Source organism: Alexandromys fortis, unplaced genomic scaffold (assembly GCF_014885135.2).
Source record: "Alexandromys fortis isolate MF-2015 unplaced genomic scaffold, M_Fortis_MF-2015_v1.1 scaffold_19, whole genome shotgun sequence".
Lineage (NCBI taxonomy): Eukaryota > Metazoa > Chordata > Mammalia > Rodentia > Cricetidae > Alexandromys > Alexandromys fortis.
Genome location: NW_026067890.1, coordinates 1,593,283 through 1,611,452, shown reverse-complemented (window position 1 = coordinate 1,611,452; position 18,170 = coordinate 1,593,283). Strand labels below are relative to the sequence as shown.

Genomic DNA, 18,170 nt, shown 5'->3' with positions numbered 1-18,170 from the left:
CCAATCAGTATTTTATTAAACCAATATGAGTGACAAATCTTTATAATGTACAAGAACATTATCCCACAGCACTGCCAGTCTGGCCCCAGCTCATGAATGCTGGGATTACAGGCATGTGCCACCATGCCCCACATCATTCACGTTTTACAGGAGCAAAGAGCAGACATCTCATCTTTCAGAGGCCAGTGCATGATCAGGAAACATACCCTAAAGGAAGTCAGACTTGAGCTCTAAAGACATTATAGGAGCTGAACAAAAGGCCAATTTAAGAACGTTCTAGGCAGACATGTCATTAGCCAAAGCATGACAGAAAGGGATGGCACAAGGTAAAGTACATCGTGTTTGAAGAGCTTAAATGTGAAGCGGGGATTGAGAGAAGGTAAAGAGAGAGGGATCAGAGACCTCCCTCTCCTCTCCCCAGATAGTACCATGTTAAAGAGCTTACATTTTATCCCTTAGGAAGTAAGGAACTTTTGACCCAGCATTTATTAAAGTAAGGACCATAGGATCCAGTGCTTGTTTTTTTTTATGGATTAGCCTCATAGCACTATAGAAAATAGCTGTTATCACTAAATGCATAACAGATCCCACAGAAGCCTGGTAGCTATCATGCATTATTATCTTCTAGTCTCTGTAGCCCAGGAGGCTGTGGGCATGGCTAACTGGGAGTTCTCACAAGGCAGCAATCAAGTTGTCGGCCTGGCCTGCAGTCTTTGCAGGGTCAGCTAAGGGAGAAGCCACTTCCAGCCTCCCTCAAGCAATTGTTTGGGGCTAGTGGACTGGACTCTAATTCCTCTCCAGGGGTGTCCATTCTCTTGCCCGTGGGCCTCACGGTAAAAGAGCGCACAATATGCCTGCTGTGAGGTAGCAAGTGAGAGTGAAAACGGAAACTAGGTCCGAGTGTCGAAGCTGATCAGGGCGCAGCATTTCATCGCTTGTCATACTCTGTCCATCAGTAGCAAGTTGTTAGGCCTCCCTTTAACCTAAACGCATTTTAGAGGGAAGATCTCATGGGAACCTGAGTCTCAGGGGTCTTGGGAGCCATCTATGAAGCTGCCTACCAAGTGGACTTACGGCAGTAAGATTAGATGCTAGGGAATACTTAGGAGGCTCATGTAATAATCCAGGTGAAAGATCTGAAAATCACTGTGGCTATGGAGTGGGATGAACTTGTTAAAACTATCCTGGGTGTAGTGTCAGGACATCTTATTAATTTATAGAGCACAAAGGCAGTAAGGGGTAAGAAGGAGTCACGGGTGATATTTAATGTGTCATTCTTGTAGCTATCTTACTAAATAAGTATGTTTTATTAAATGTGACTGAAACTCGTGTCCAGGTTGAAAATGCCACCCTCTCTGCTGTCTTGCCTTCATACTTTAGTAAACTCAGCTTGTCCTCAACCTGGCTGTCACTGTGTGCGTCACTATATTGAAAGATCCCAGTTATTTCTACCTGTTTAATCTCCTGTCTTTGTTCCCATTGCTATTCTTCTTTACTCAAGAATCACTCTATACTTAAACGTTTGAGAACACACTTCTAATTCTTTTTCCGTGTCCTTTTCTTTTCTTTAATCTAGATTCTAAAATGCCTGGTATCTGTGTATCTTTCAATCATTCAGCCAGCACTTATCACGGGCATACTTGGTGACCAGCACCTTACTAGGCCTCCCTGGGAACACGATGGTGAGCCAGACACTGCCCCTGTTCCTTTGGTCTCATTAGTAGTTCCTCTTCCTTCTCATCTCTCAGAAAGACCACAATCCCTTAGCACAGTTCTGAATTTGATGCCGAGTCAGACACTGCCCCTGTTCCTCTTGGTCCTTAAGGCACGGTTCCACTTCCACCTTTCTGTGAGATGCTGTGAGATCACAGGCATGAATTCCCGTGCTCTCCACCTCCTGCAGCTGCTTCCAAGAGAACTCTGTATTTGACATTTAGAGACTACATAAGGTTGAATGTGAGCGGTGGAGTCAGTTGTTAAGGGCAGTGAGATTTTTTTTCTGACCTCTCCCCTCAGTCTGTAACCATCAGTAGAGCACATGTCACCCTCTGACTTATTGGAATCACCTGCAGAACTCTGCAGACCTACCTGTAGATGTCTGGACCTCCCTTAGTCATTCTGGTTCAACATGTCAAAACTAAATGCAGAATGGGCTCCAAGGTGAATTTGGTGTCTAGCTAGATTAGAGGAATAGTGCGCTAGCAACCCTTACCTTTGTGCTGTTAATTGCTTTGTGTACACACGGTCTTCCAAATGAGCTCAAGAGGTAGTTTGAATATTGGATAAAGATCACTGTGTCCATAGTGACTTTGCACTCTATTCCTAGAGGAGTCTTCATCCATCTGTGGAAATAACCAGGCTACTGTGTATTTTGAATAATGAAAACATGGTGGACAGGGCTGGGGTGACAGCTTGGTGGTTATGAGCTCTTGCAGCTCTTACACAGTACCAGAGTTTAGTTCCCAGATCCTACATTGGGTGCCTCACAACTGACAGCCCCAGGGGATCTGAAGCCTGTTTCTGGACTTCTCAGGCACCCATAGGCATAGGTACATGAGTGTACACACACACACACACACACACACACACACATTTTTAGAGCTATGTAAATAACCAGAGTTAGAAATAGTAGATCAATCAACAGATACATTAATGGATGTATTCTCTCTATCTCCTTTACTCTAATAGCGTTCTGATTCTATGAGAAATTTAGAACAAAGACCAGTAGGGTTTTTTTCCTGAAATTTTAATAAATCACATTCTATTCTTTAAGGAAGTATGTTATTACTATCTTGCAAACAGGAGTTGTTAAAATGTGACTTAATAAGTTTTCTTTTCTCTTTAGTGTTATTCCTCTTTTAAGAGAGTCTGTTGGAATATTAATGCAAAGGACTCCTCGCTCACTGGAAAATACACTTCCCCAGTGCTATCAGAGGGTAAGTTTGCAAACCATTGGATTGCATGTTCTTTTCAAACTGTTCATCTTGCATAAATATGGGTAGCATGTACATATAGTTTAATTATTCTTTCAAGACTGCATGGTGACCATGAATGTCCTTCATATAAACCCAAGTAAACTCATTATAAAATGTTGAGCTTTACTAAAGAAAATGTGCATACTGGCCTTTGCTACAAATTGAGTTATTAAAAATTACAGACTACCAATAACTGACAAAATAAGTATATATTATAAGTATATAATTTTCTTACTGATTGTCCTATTTCTGTGAGACCTGAGCTCTGGTTCTCTGAAGAGCAACAAGTGCTCTTAACTGCTGAAACCAACTCTCCCACATTCTCTTTGTTTTTTGTTTGTTATGTTTTGTTTTTGTGGTGTGTACTATGTATCAGATCCTCTCTAAGAGTCTAGAGACAGATGGTGAACAGAGAAAGATACTGTGCTCTCATGCAGCTCACAGTGTGATGGGTACACAAATGATAAGGGATGTTGATGGTAAGAAAATGTCAGGGGTGTGATGTGGGATTCCCTCTGTATGTTGTGAATACTATTGGTGAATAAAGAAACTGCCTTGGCCTGTTGATAGGGCAGGGCAGAGCTAGGCAGGGAAAACTAAACTGAATGCTGGGAAAAAGGAGGCGGAGTCAAGGAGAAGCCATGGAGTCTCTGCCAGAGACAGACATGCCAGAACCTTGATGGTAGGCCACTAGCCTATTTTTATATTTTACTTGATGGTAAAATATAAAATACTGGAAATGGGTTAATACTAGATATAAGAGCTAGCTAGCAATACACTTAAGTGATTGGCCAAGCGGTGATTTAAATAATATAGTTTCTGTGTGATTATTTTGGGAGTCTGGGCGGCCGGGAAAACAAACAAGCGGCTTCCTATGACAGTGATGTACACTGTGTGAAATGAAATGGGAATGTGGTAGATGTGGAGGACTGCATCAGAGTCAGCAAGGAAGCCATACCAGGGAAACTGAAACCCTGATGACCAGAAGTGTCAGGTCATATACAGATCCTTACCAAGACTGTTCCAGAATGCGCACACGCACACACTCAAAACCGCTAATATGAGGCAGCTATGGCTGGAACTAATTTAGCGTATTTGGAGACTGGCAAAACTGGTTTTGTGGCTGCAGCATGATAAATAAAGGGAAAAGTGATTGCAAGGTTGGAAAGAAGGCAAGGACCAGATGTTAGGAGGTCTTGGTCGCACTAGAGGCTTAGACTCCACTCTCAGTGGGAAGATCTGGAGTGCTATGGCACAGTGGGAATGTAATGAATTTCGTGCTTTAACAAGATTGTCCTGTGTAGACAATGTTTTTGGAAGAGCTGGCTGAGACTACTGTCCTTGGCAGCAAGAGGGAGGCAAATCCACATTTCGAGTGTGTTTTTGGAGGAGCGTTGCCTTAATGAAGGGGAAAGGGTGTTGTCTCACTGCTGGGTTTATGGTAATGCTACTGTTGGGGCCAAGACTAGGGTGGGAAGTGTTTGAGAACAAGAAGTAAGTTTCTGTTTATCTTTAATTCCAAAGTAAGATTCTGTTTATAAGACATTAAGATTGAAATACTCAGTGGACATTTAGGGAGAATGACAGCTAAGTAGCACATGTGGCATCGTGAGTGCTGATTAGGACTGAAAAGATTTAAGAGAGGATGAGGAAGAAGCTCAGGGATGGCGTGCTGTCTGGCGTGTGCAGGCCATGTCAAGTTCTCGGGGCGGGGACATGAGGACAGGAGAGTGTCTGAAGCATTGAGAAGGCATACAGTGACCCCGGAAGAGGTTCTCTGGGCTCTGTTGTCACCTCCAGGCTCAGAGCACAAGTGGACGAGCCAGAAGAGGAATTAGGGGAGCTGCAGGATCAGAAGAATGGGGAATGCCATTTCACCTTTATGCTTCTTCTTAACTGGATTTCCCGTATTTGCAAAAGCATGTCCATATTGCATGGATATTGAAAATCTTAACTTTAATTAAAGAAATGTCCCTCTGGCCTATTATCCTTTTCAAGGAACCTTTTCTGTGTAGTGAATTCTCTCATTTCTAAGTGTGTGTTGATTTCTGTCCTTTCTTTCCTCCCCCTTCTACCGTGGTTTACTGTGCCTTCTTTTTCTAACTCCATAACCCGACTGTACTTAAACACATCTCCAATCACTGTGCTGAAGTTAGAACGTCCACCTAGGTGCTCTCAGAGGTCTCGGCAGATTTAATAAGTGTGCGTCCCTTCTCTTTCCCCAACCCGTCTCAAAGTCACCAGAGCATTGGTACTCCACAGGGTTTGACTGAGCATCTGCTTTTTCTGATTTGCTGCTTAGGTGAATGTAGGTGGGAGGGCACTGTCTTGATCTTAATGCTGACATCTGTCCCATGTTTCAGGTGCAGCAGCTACAAGGAGTTTACAGCTTACAAGAACAGCACTTCTGGACGCTCTGTTCTGATGTTTACGTTGGGACCTTGAAGCTCCTAGTCGCCCCTGATGCTGACGCTAGGTGGATCTTAAGCCAAACACATAATATTTTTACTCAGGTATGACTTATTACAAGCCTCTTTTGGGAGTCCTCTATTTCTCTGTATCTGCTAGCTTTACAATCCTATATTTAACATATCAAATATTGAAGCTTCTAAAGTAAAAGAAGAGTAAACAGTGTTCTCCATTCTGAGTCAAAATTCAGAAGGTCTTTATTTCCTTAACAGTCTCTCTCCTTTCTTTTTTCCAGTGCTGGGTGCTGGCCCAGGACCTTCCACTTTAGTTAGTATTGTTGACTAGAGTCTAGACGTTTTTCTAAGCAGAATTACTTTCCTGTGATGTATGTGTCACTGGGCACATAATTCTCTCTTCCTCTTTCTTCGCATCTCCAGACATGAATATAATATGCAGTCTAGTTAAGTTCAAGGCATTCCATAAATTAGAGATTCTGCCTCCTGATGAGAGCCACACATGCTTAGCTTCCTTATGAATGAATACGACACAGCTAATGTTAATTAGGATTTACATAATCCCAATCTTAGATGCAGTTAAGACTGCTATGCTGCGGGCTGGTTCCACTTGTTTAGAATTTTAACAGCTTTCTGAGCAGACACAGTGTATAAATGGGTCTCATCTCTGTAATGTATATCACATGGCTTTCATAATGAAGCCTTGAGGCCCATGCAGTAGATCTGAGCACTGGCTCCGTGTTTCCGGGACAAAAGGAGAGCAGCATGGCAGTAATCTGTGCTTACTGCTCCCTCCAGACCACGGTGCCCCTCTCCTTTACCCTGTGTCTTCTCCCAGTGCCACTTCCTCCTTGCAGCAGGGCTCCGGTGGGCTTCTAGGACACCCTGCACGCTCATGACTTGGTCAGCGAGTCACAGTCTTCCCTGTGAAAAGGAATGCAGTTTCTAGTGTGCGAACCATGCTCACAGCAGCTGGCTGCTGGGTGCTGAAGCTGTAACCGCAGCTGCAGCCGCAAAGGGAGATTTCCGAAGCCTTAAACTTGGCCTTTGGAAATGGCTGCATTTGAATGTTCCCTCAGCTGCCTCTTCTGTTTCAGAAACTACATTTGGGCTTTGAAGATTTAAAGCCATTTTATCAGCTAAGGTCCTGACTAGTTGATTTCATTCCTTGTAGCTGCCAGGGATTCCCTTTGAGGCTTGCTGTGAAGCGATTCAAAGCCCTTCCCCACCCCACCCCAGAGTAGTAGGGGTCACATCTCTAAAATATCTTATTCCTACACTGAGTGGTTTTAAAGTTTCTATTTAATTTTTTTTAATTCTCACATACCAGAATAGCATGTCTAAATGATTTATTTCCTTTGTATTTATGCAGAAGGTGTGTCCTTGAAGCATGAGTAAATGTCAGATTTCATTTCACAATAGGCAGATCTTTAGATGACTTTGTACCTTAAGTTACATCTTCCTCATATCTCTCACTGATCAAAATGAACCCAGGTTTCTGCCTTTTTGAGGGGGACAAATCACCAAAAACAGTGAGGTGCCTCAGCAGGTAAAGGACCTGATCTGACATGATCCGAAGAGAGAGTTAACTCCCCTGGCCTCCACAAGCACCCACACACAAAATAAGTAGAAGTAAAAGTAAATAAAATCCCTTTCTTAAACTCATCCTGCAGCTTTCTCTTGTAGAAGGGGTCTAGTCTTGGTTCTAAAGCAGGAGAAAGAACTTCCTGCTGAGTTTCCTCTGTGTATTTGGTGCCTTTCTTAGAGCAGATCCTGAGTAAAAACGTAAGGAATGGGCTTTAAAGATTTTTTTTAATGAAAACTTATATTGAGGTGACTTTAAATGTAAAGAAACAGAAATCAGAGAATTGTTTCTACTTCGTTACCCGATCTATATCTGTGGTGATCTGGGCATTGTCCTTTCTAATACCAGTTTTTTCTGAGCTGCTGAAGAATGGGCTTGCTTTGCATGTGTGTGGTGTGGAGAAGGGAGGTGCTGGAAGTCCCGGTGCTCAGACTCCTTCAGGAATAGTAGTTAGTGTAATCCAGTCCAGCAGAATCTTCCTCAATATCCATCTACGCTAATTTTTGAAATTAATTACCAGTTGATATCTGGAGAGATAGAAAGTTTGACTTTGTGTTTACTTAGAAACTGACAGAAGGGGAACTCTGGATGAGAAGCAGTTCAGTGGCTTATGGCTTTTGTTTAAACTGGCAAAGATCACTTGTTAATCTTAATGGTATACTTCACAATTATAATTGCAGCCTTAATAGACTTTGTTTTGCTAGAAATGTTTTAAGAAAAAAGTCTTAAGTATGTTCAAAGAAAGATCTAGAATATCCTTGAGGTCCATTTCCCTCATCTATTCCTCAAAGCACAGAAGACAGCCAACCTACTACAAGTTCTCTCCTGGCAGAACCCCTACTCAGTTTCCCAGCTTGCTCTCCCTGCTTATGCCGGTTTAATCCTGAGCCCCCAGCATCCTGAGCCCCCAGCTTCCTGAGTCCCCCAGCTTCCTGCTTCTGCCTTTTGTGCTCTGTTCTCTAACCTCAAAATAGAAGTGAACAGTTATATCCAGGAAGGAATGAAAAAGCCTTCTCCAAGCACAAGTCAGAGCCCCTAAGTCACAGAAACCGTCGGCCTCCTCCAGTCTCCTGTGTTCATAATCCCCCGCTTCTCTGGCCAGTAGCATCATTCAGGCTTGTACTCTGCTTGTGTGATATGCACAGAAGAAGGGGCATCTTCCCTTGTCTAAGTGGGTTTTTTTTCCCCTTTTTGTGATGGGCTTTAATGTTTATTGAGGATTGGCTTTGTTTGCCTGCTCTACAGACTCTTTCTTAGCCATTCTTCTCATCTTTCTTTATCACATGTACCTAAAATTCAGGAGCTGCATAGACAGCTCGGATCTTATGTGTTTTTCATCAAACCATTAAGGTATAAATGTTTGTTCACCAACACTGACTGATAGGTTTTAGTTACAGTGATAGGAATTAATGTATTCATTACCACAGGGCAGTTTACAGGAAAAGAAACCAGATCTGTTTTCTTTCTTTTTATTTTTTGTGTGTTTTGTGATGTTAAGTGAGCACTGAACTATATCCTTAGTTCTTGGTTCTTCTCACTGTGTCATTAAGTATCCCAGGCTGGCCCAGATCTTGCTCCATAGCTAGGGTAGCTTCAGAGTTGTAGTCTTCCTGCCCCTAACAGGTGTGTAATAATAACCAGTTATATCGTTATTTTTGACTTACGATTTGGTCATATTTATTTACAATTCATTAATTCTGTAGTATCTCTCATGGAAAAGTAAAATAGTTTTGCATGACTTCATTTTACATTTTTTAAAAAATTTTGTATTAGTGCTTGTTTTGTCTGCATGTGTGTGTCTATGCATCTTCTCTGTGCTTAGTGTCAGCAGAGGCCAGAAGAGGGCATCAGATCCTCTGAGACTGGAGTTACAGCTAGAAGAACCTGGGTCCTCTGGGAGAGTAGGCAATGCTCTTAACCCATAGGCCATCTCTCTAGTCCCCCTTTTGCATTTTGAAGGGATAAAGATTAACATGTTCAGTGAAAAACTCAAGAAAAAAAATGTGTTTATGATTTTGGTCCATAGAGAATACAAGTAAAACACAATTTTTACAGTCATATTCCTGTTGGTTTTCCTGACTTTAGCTTCTTCCTTGGAGCTATCCCAAGCCTGTATGTAGTAGCAGGCCAGCTTTTGGGGTGGAAACAGGGGCAGTGGACTTAGAGGGTTAAATTGACTAGCTGTCTTCCCTGTTAGAGAAGGTGCAGAAGATACCTGCCATGTCTTCCTGTGGCTAAGCTCTAGATCTCTTTGTCTCAGGCACTAGGGCACTTGCCCGAAGACTCTTGGAAATTTGGCTTTCTCTTTACGTAGAAGGAAATTGAAGTGAGCACGGGGAACTGGAGACCCAAGCTGCCTATCCCACTGGGACAGGCAACTGCTGCAAATGACTTCTTTATCTTTGCAGTTGGACTGAGCTTTTGTGGAAAGCTGTGATCCCCTCAGGGGACTGATATCAGTTTGAGTAATTAACTCATGATTATGCAAAGATAATTTATCTAGCCCCTTTGTTTTTCTCTTCCCTTTTCATCGCCTTGGGCTACTCATTTCTTATTACTGTCTTCCCCGTGTTAAGACTGGGGTAATGGGAATGGCAGGCAATAAAAAAGGAGCCCAACTGTTTTGCCCATTTTACTTTCATTAGCAATTTTGTTTAAAAAAGAAAAGATATTAAACAATATGTTTGGACAACATTTTTACTCTCTATTAAGATTACACATATAAGAATTTTGCAAAATAGTTTCTCAGTCATCCGAGAGCCATCTGGATTGAGTTAATCAACTCGTATACTTGTAGTAAATCAGAATAATTTATAATAACAGCCTTTGTAGCAAGTGAAATTTTTTCTCATACATTCACACATGATCCTGGCAACAGTGCCTACTCTAGGGTAGCGGGTTTATTAACTACTTGTTAAATATTAGATGTGCATGTAAGACTCCTGCAAATGAGTAGCGCTGATTTTATCAGCACTCTTTCACACTGCGGCGGACTGGGCTTCAGTATTTGTAGGTAAAGACCATCCAAACACCAAGTCTTCCCACCAGCCCGTTAGCCAAAGAGAAGTGGAACAAGTGCATTCTCTGTCAGTTAGCACCAAGAGTTTTAGTTGGTCATGGGAAGGCTCTTGCGGGGGAGGCAAATGGCCTATTTTGTGACAACCTAGGAGTCTGTAGCTTCTTATTCAACTAGAATAGGTCCTGAAGCTAGCTCATGCATTCATTGGTATTGCACACAACCCTTCTACCTGAATTCCAGAAAAGACAAGCCATAATAGAAATGAGTGTTTTGAGGAGCTGATGATTACCATTCTAAAGTCACTTTAATACTTCTTTATCCGCTACTGAGAACCTCTCCTTGTAAAGTATTGGCAAGACCCATCTTGTTTCTTTCTTTTTTCCCTACTTCTATTTAAAAGTAGGTTTTGATGAAAAGAAAGAAATTAATAGGATGTTAGTTCTTTCAGTAATATTTATTGACCTCTTGCTTTGTATCAGATATTACAAAGGTTCTGGGAGTCTGGAATGCAAAAGAAGACACATATGTTTCTCTTGGAGAGATTACATTCTAGTGGGAGAACAGAAATAACAAACACACTGAATAAGTGATCTTTATGATCTTATATGTCAGTGCAGGTGTGTCCAGAGTGTAGTGGTCTCAAGCTGACCTGACCAAGGGGTAGGTTTTGGGTGAGAGTGCAGGGAGACTGGGGGTGTCTGAAGTGTCTGCCTCTTCTTCAGCAAGCCTTGTTTTTCCTTTCTGGCTTAACAGCTGACGAGTGGTGTCTTCTGTCATTGCCTCTTCTTCTTGGTCCTGATAGAATATAAACTCTGTGAAGACAAGGCTGTTTTGTTATGTTCTTTCTTCTTTTTGTATTCTTGGGTGAGAGACTATGCAAGAATAAATACTCGTTGGATTAAAAAATGAATGCATTTTGTAAGGGTTGTGAGGTCAGACCTCACTGACATCTGGGTAGGGTGTGATGAGAACATCTTGTGTAGTAAGTCTTTCTCTGTACCGCTAGCTCCCAAATAATGACACCGAGACTAATTATTAATAATGAAAGCTTGGCCTTAGCTTAGGCTTGTCCCATTAGCTTTTATAACTTAAATTAACTCATTTATTTTAATCTATGTTCTGTTGTGTGGCATCCTTTCGTACTTTCTCTAAGTCTTTCTTAGAGAAATCATGCTGCTTTCTCTAAGTCTGGCTTGCAACCCTGACTGTCTTCCTCTCCAAATTCTCTCTGTTCCCAGAACTTCCACTTTAACCTCTTCCTGCCTAGCCATTGGCCATTCAGCTCTTTAGTAAGCCAACCACAGTGACATGTCTTCACACAGTGTAAAGGAATATTGTGCAGCAGTTGTGTGGCTGTCTTACCCAGCATAGTTCACAGGAGGGCTATATAGCTAACGGGAGTAAACAGACGAGGAGGAGGAGTAAGCAGTGAGCTCAAAGGGCAAGTCACGAGCCATGTTCATAGCAGCGTGGTGGCCATTGTAAGGACTAAGGGAGATAGGCTGTTGGATGGTTGGAGACATAGAGGGATGCTTGTGATTCTAGTTACTATTCTGAGAATAAGCAGAAATGGGAAAGCCAGGCAAGGGGCATTGATAAAATCTAAACAAGAGCTGATTGTGGCTAGGGTAGGTTCAAAGTGGTGGAGGTGATGGATAGTGGTCAAGTATAATATTTTGGGTGGGAAGCCACCAAGTTTTGCCAGTGGGTTGTATATTGGATGTGAGAAATGGAAAGGTCTTTAGAAGGAGCAGTATGGAGGGTATGTCACTAGGTTTGATGGGAAGAAAGAGAGTACACTGGTCCTGTGCTGCCTCTTAAATACCCCAATAAAATGTCAAGTTCCAGCGAAAGTTATAGATGCAAGCTCCAGTCTACACATATAAACAAGGAGGTGTGAACACATACAAAGCTGACTTACAGTCTGGCTGTAAGAGGAGACCAGTAGAGAACAAGTGTGGACTCCAAGGACTAAGCCTTCGGCTGTGTCCATGCTTATTGCTCAGTGATAGAAAAAACAGTGACAGAGACTGACAGTTTGGCAAGTGATTGGCCAGTGAATATTCTCTGGCAGTGTCCTAGGGAAAGATGATTGGCACAGGGAGGCTGATAATACGTATTCTTCCTGATAATGAGGACTCAGAACTGAGTATGGCATGGTATGAGCAGTTTGGAAGTTGCCCGACAGATAGTTTTAGAAATAAATAAATAAATAAATAAATAAATAAATAAATAAATAAATAAATGAAAGTGGTGAGATGTAAAATCAGGGCTGAAGTGACTGCAAAAGCAAAGGAATTAGAGACTGTGACTGTGGGCATGTTTGGGAATTTCGATTATCCACAAGGGCAGGGATTGAGAGGGTTAAATAAAAGGTTTTTCTTTAAGGTAGAAGAAATTATAGTGTGTTTGATGCTAAAGAAATGTCCCAGCTGAGAAAATAAAGTTGACAATATAGAAGAAATAGGAGGCAATTTAGAGTGCAGTGTTCTTGAATAGCAAGTTTATATCCCAAACTGAAGGAATTAGACTGTAAAGTAAGTAACCATTTGCTGGTTGTTATTATTAAATAAATGCATATGTCGTCATGGGAAGATTTAGCTTGTGGTCAGCTGGTTTTAATAGTGGCTAACTAACTGAGCACTGTCGTGTCCTCTAACGGTGATGGCAAATGCATAACTCCATCTAATAGCACGTGAACAGGCATGTGATTAATAGCATAGAACTTTTTCCTGTAGTGGTTTGACAACTTCACAATGAAAATAGATTGTTTCTTAGAAGGAGAAGACAAAAATAAGTCAGAGTGTTTCTTAGAAGCAGGAGACAAAAATCATTCCATTTTCAAAGACAAATGAGGTGTTGTTTGTTTTCCTGCCACTTTTCTAGAATGTTCATCTGTTATAGGTCTTAGGGGTTGGGTATTCTAATTTTTCTCTCTATTTTTCAGGCTGGAGTGAGGCAGCTTTATGTACAGATTGACTTTGCAGCGATGTAATCCATGAAAAGAAATTGTTTGACGACCAAAATTTTCCAGTACTGTACAGTCCAAAGCATTGTACTACCCAGTGCTCGAAAGGAGAGACGTCATCACTACAGCTCGGAAGCCCCAAGCAGTGCAGGTAGAGCCAGGTGTGCTCGGGGATCACAGCCGGATCTGCACAGACTGTGGCCTTGTGTGCTCTTCCCGCCAAGCCATTCTGATTATCAAGGTTTCTGGGTTTGTTCTAGGGTGTTGGGTTGTCTTTTTTTTAAATGTTTTTCTGGGGGTTCTTGCTGATCACCTTCAGCCCATCCTATCATCAGACCCAGCTAGTGAGAAATTCAGACTATGGGCTGCCAATCTTCTGAATGTCTTCACTAAAGCTGCTGGAAACCACTGCTTTTATTCCCACAAAACCAGTGTTGTTTTTACAAAAAGAAGTCAGTTTTCTATGTGATGTCACAGCTGTTGACGTTCTTCACTGTAATCATATGTTTGTAAAATTGTTTGTACCTTGCAAACTTATGAACCAAACCATATTGGGTTTTCAAAGTGCCTTTGTATCCAAAAATATATTTGCCAGCATAGAAATGTAAATGTACCATCAAAGGTCATATGTATGTTTTTTTAAATGGATATTCTGTAATTTGTACAAAATAAGACTTGCTAGTAACATATATAATTGTCTTTTGTGTATCTCCAGCATAGGTTTAAGTATATTAAATTTGTCTTCTGAGAAAGGACATTATTTTGCTTTATAAAAAATTCAATGATCAGATTAAGATACTTTGTAGACTATTTTCAAAAGTTCAAATACATTAGAAAACCTCATTTAGACTGAAAAATCTGCTCCATTACGGAGTCTGTAAAACCTTCACCTGTCCATGCTAAACCTTCCAGTAGCTTTCCTTGTCATTTCTATAGATTCTGTTAATGATGGGAAAAGCACCACAGAGTTGGCAGAAATAACTGTGACAGTGATATTTTACATCTTTATATTCATTTCAGGTGCCAAGTCGTCCATTTTCTTTTCTTGGTTTTGTTTGCACAAATACAAGTTTCTTCCAGGAATTCTAGGACAGCATTTGATTGAGTGTGAGCTGCTATCACTGTGGAGCAGATGTGAGGATGTAGAATTTTTTCTGAAATGGGTGTCTTACAAATAGTTGATTTTCTAGGTCTTGGGTGTGTGAAGAATAAAACTGTGATGGGCATGACACATGCCTTTAATCCCAGCACTCCGGAGGCAGAGAGGCGGGCGGATCTCTGAGCTCCAGGGCAGTCTGGTCTCCAGGACAGCCTGGGCTCTGTAGAGAGGTCCTGTCTTAAGTTACAAATAAACTGCAATTGGAGGTGACAGGTACTTAACACTCAAGTGTTCTTGGTGTTTTCTGAAGAGATGCTGTTTGGGTGAATATTTTCTCACCGTGCTTCATTTATCCCTACAAATATCCCTTTCATTTTAAATAAGTTGATATTGTTAGCAAAATTTTAAAAACCTTGAAAGGCAAAAATTAAGAGTATAGATCAGTGACAGATGCTTTATCAGTAAGGTGGCAGGATTCACTGGTGATTTTGCCCGAGTTTTTGAGTATGTTTGGTCCTACTTCTAATCTATACTTTATGAGCTGTTCTATGTTAGGAGTGCTATACCATCTTAACTGCAGCAGAACACCACCCAATGTCTGTGGTGCCCTTTGTGTAAATCGAGTGCTGATCTCAAACCCTCTTTGTTGTAAAGCTAAGACTCCCTGCAGTAGATTGTGTTTGGTTGAAGCAGATATGGTCTTCCAGGAGGGATTGTACCAGTGGAAACACCCTGGTCCTCGGCTGCTTTTCCATTTCCGTTCTGAGTACGTGAGTCTGACAGACCCGGGGATAGTTTGTGGGTTGGGGCATGCCACTGGACATGACAGGTCTAGACAAAGGCACAGATCAGCTGGGAGCCTTTACATCTGATCCTAGTGACTCTGTCACACTGCATGCTCAGAGTCTACTTTGCTGTTCGTAAGATGCCAGATCTGCCTTTTCCACTGGGTCCTTAATTCCAAGTGAAGTTTGTGTCATTCTGTTTAACTAGACCCTCAGTTCACCCATCCATGAATGTTGCTTTTTTTTCCTTTGATGAGGCATAGAATATGCTTGATGTGAAACAAATTTTGCACTTTGTTCAAAGAGCTTGCCAGCTCCTAACTTTTAGCAGATTGGCATTTACATTTTTGCTTAATTAAATGTTGGCATACCCATGTGTACAAAAAAAATATGTGAACAGAAACAACTTTTCACAGAAAGAAAGCTTGTCTTTTAGTGTTCTTGATACAGACATAATTCTAACCAGTGGTTCCACTAAGAAATACTACCTTGTTATGGTAATAAAATCAATTCAGAAGACTCCTACCATTAGGCTAATATTCTTTAAAAAAAAAAAAAAAGCCAATCTGAGTGTAAATTTGCCAATCTATGAATAACCAAAGTTTTTTCTCTGAATAGCAAACCCATTTGTTCAGGGAAAGTTTACCTTACCAGACAAACATCACCAACTAGGTGTATTTTAAAAATTCATTGTATTACTTGATGAAGAACTTGACCGAAGCTCAGCATCCTCATATTGACAGTTTTCCCGCACATCTTTCTGAATGACAGTGTCTAGTTATGTGTAGGCTGGTGTTCCTCTACTGTCATGCACCCCTCTGGTAGTGGAGGCACAAGATCATGCCAACAATGTCATTGTGATTTCCCTTTATCTAGGTTCTTCAAAGCCTACACATAATGTACTGATAACCAAAATACTGTGACTTTTGTGTACCTCTCTAGAGCAGCCAAATCAGTAACCCGCAACGGAGCTGATAGAACTCTCGTGTTTTTACAGACAGTAACGTGGGAGCCACCCTGGTGTAGAACACTGGGATTTAAGAGTAGCGTATTACTTACCATAGACTTTGACACCTAAGCAGAGACTGTGCTGGGAACAGTCTGGTTCTACCTCTCATTTTCAGATGAGAAGCCTGAGGTCCAGAAAAGCTGTCATTTCCTTAACATTACAGGGATAAGTGGTGGCGAAGCCAGTGCTCAAATGCAATTGTCCAATGCCAAGTCAGGAGTTCTTTACGCCGTACTGCGCAGCTTCCTGTGCGTCATTGCCTTTCTGTAAATGTGACTAAGCATGGCTTGTGAATAAAGAGCTCCGACCTCTAACTTTGGTACACGAAGGCACTTTATAAATGGAATGTCGTCTCAGTTTTTATTTTTTAATTATGAAGTTTAGATTATTTCCATAGCATTTGTTGCAGAATAAATTATAATAACTATGTTTTATTCTTTCAAAACTAGCTATTGACTTGGAAAATGATGTGAGTGAATTTTTATTAATTTCCCAAGGCTCAGTCCAATGCTGGCTTCCTTTCCTACTTTTGCTTATATACTGCAAACTGGCTCCTTTAAGGTGCAGGCTGATTCGGAGGTCATGTCATTTCATCCCTGCCTGCCATGTTCTTTTTCAGTCACTGGAAAGTGTTTTTACTTTAAAAGAAAAAATTCTCAGAATTGTGAAAATGGGGGCAGTAAATGTATGGAACACATCTTTTACTTCAGTCAGGTAAAGTTGTGAAATCTTAATCAGAACTGCAAATATTAGGCCACTCTTCATAAATATACTACCTTGGCCAAGTTAAGGTCTTTTGTTTGTTTGTTTGTCTACAAAGAGTCACCATTTTTGAAACACATTACTTTCTAATTCTCTGAAGAACATTCATTAAACATTCTACGAAAGACTCTCAAGATAGGTTTTACAGAGGCCGCCTTAATGATTCAGATCTCTACGACGGAGTCAAGACAAACAGTGAAAACTGTGTATCAAGGAAAGTGTTTGCAGAAATATAGCAGAGAGGGGTAACTCGATTTAAAGGCCAACTGGGCAGGGCTTTTTTGATGAGGTAATCTTTGGTTTATATTTAGCCTAACTGCAGGTAACACAGAAAACAAGGTAGATAATCTCTGCTAAATATTTCTGTATCCAGGTACTTGGTGGCTTTTGTGTTCTCACATTTAATCCTCACATTTTTTAAAAGAGAATTTTGCATGATTTTATGATTGACGGCATCTTAAAATCTAGTCCATGATTCTCATAGCAGGAGGAAGAGTCCTTATCTGGGGAGAGTCTGGGTATAGCAGCAGCTCGAGTCTCTCCTGATGACTATTTTTATAAGACCCAAGTTGTAGCTCATCTGTGCAGACTCCTGGAAGATGAGCGAACACCCGAGGTGCCGTTGCTATGGGAACATTTACAAACTGCCTCCAGCCCGTTTCTTCCTGTGCTCTGTATATTTACTTCATAACTTGGCCTCGGGTCCAAAACTATGCTGGGGGAAATGGCGCTAGAACTCCTTAAGTCCATTTAAAAAGCAATTAGGAGAGAGCTGCATTGGAAGTCATGGCAGAGGTGTTCACTGACATCCTCTGTGTTGTCAGGAAGAGTGCCTACCCTCAAGATCATCCCTGGGGAATTGTCTGCCAAAAGCAGAGATCAATTTTCAGAGGATTAAGTAGTATCTGACTTACACACTGCATTTTACACAAGCCTTTTCAACATAAAAAGTCTGTTTCATAAATAGAAGCCTGTACCTCTACCACAGCTTTGAATACGAATTGGTAATTTTGACCGTGATGTTGGGAAGCATAAAAAAAAAAAAAAAAGAAGTCTTGTATATCCTTTCTACTTCAACTCAGTGGGTTTATGCTTACAGGCTCGTGAAATATTTAGTTGCCAGTGACTCTTGGCGGACCGTAGCAGACACGAACTAGGGGCAGGAGGAAGCGGAGACTCGCTGCAGGAAAATCCCAGAGTTCCGGTATTTTTGTCCAGCCTGGATTTCTACTCTTTCTGTCCATTTCCTCCCAGAAGGCCTGCGAGTTGCTCAATCTCAGTTTTCTACTTTCCATGTTGTTGGGGGATTTGGCAGAACCAAGACTGTGCTGTGGCCATCTGGGCTGCACAGCCTTGCTAAGGACTGTGTCACCTCCCATGGTTTGGTGGAGAATTGCCATATCTTTTAAGGACTGTCTACTGCCCCCAAATAGTTTGTCATCCAAAACTTTTTCAGCGGTATCTCTTGGAGGTGTTTCTAATAAAAACACTATGTGTATTAAATAATTTAAATGTCCCTAGAATACACTTACATTTTAGTCTTAT

The 18,170-nt window shown here is 41.3% G+C and overlaps 1 protein-coding gene across 1 annotated transcript in view; it reads left to right on the top strand.

The window, feature by feature from the left end:
- The window catches only part of Slc30a7 (solute carrier family 30 member 7), a 62,897-nt gene extending 45,220 nt beyond the window's left edge, over nt 1-17,677 (top strand). Inside the window, exons 9-11 of the mRNA XM_050145050.1 lie at nt 2,846-2,936; nt 5,339-5,488; nt 12,950-17,677. Coding sequence (XP_050001007.1) covers nt 2,846-2,936; nt 5,339-5,488; nt 12,950-12,997 — 289 coding nt within the window. The 3' untranslated portion in view covers nt 12,998-17,677. The remainder of the gene's footprint in view (nt 1-2,845; nt 2,937-5,338; nt 5,489-12,949) is intronic.
- The last annotated feature ends 493 nt before the right edge of the window (nt 17,678-18,170 follow it).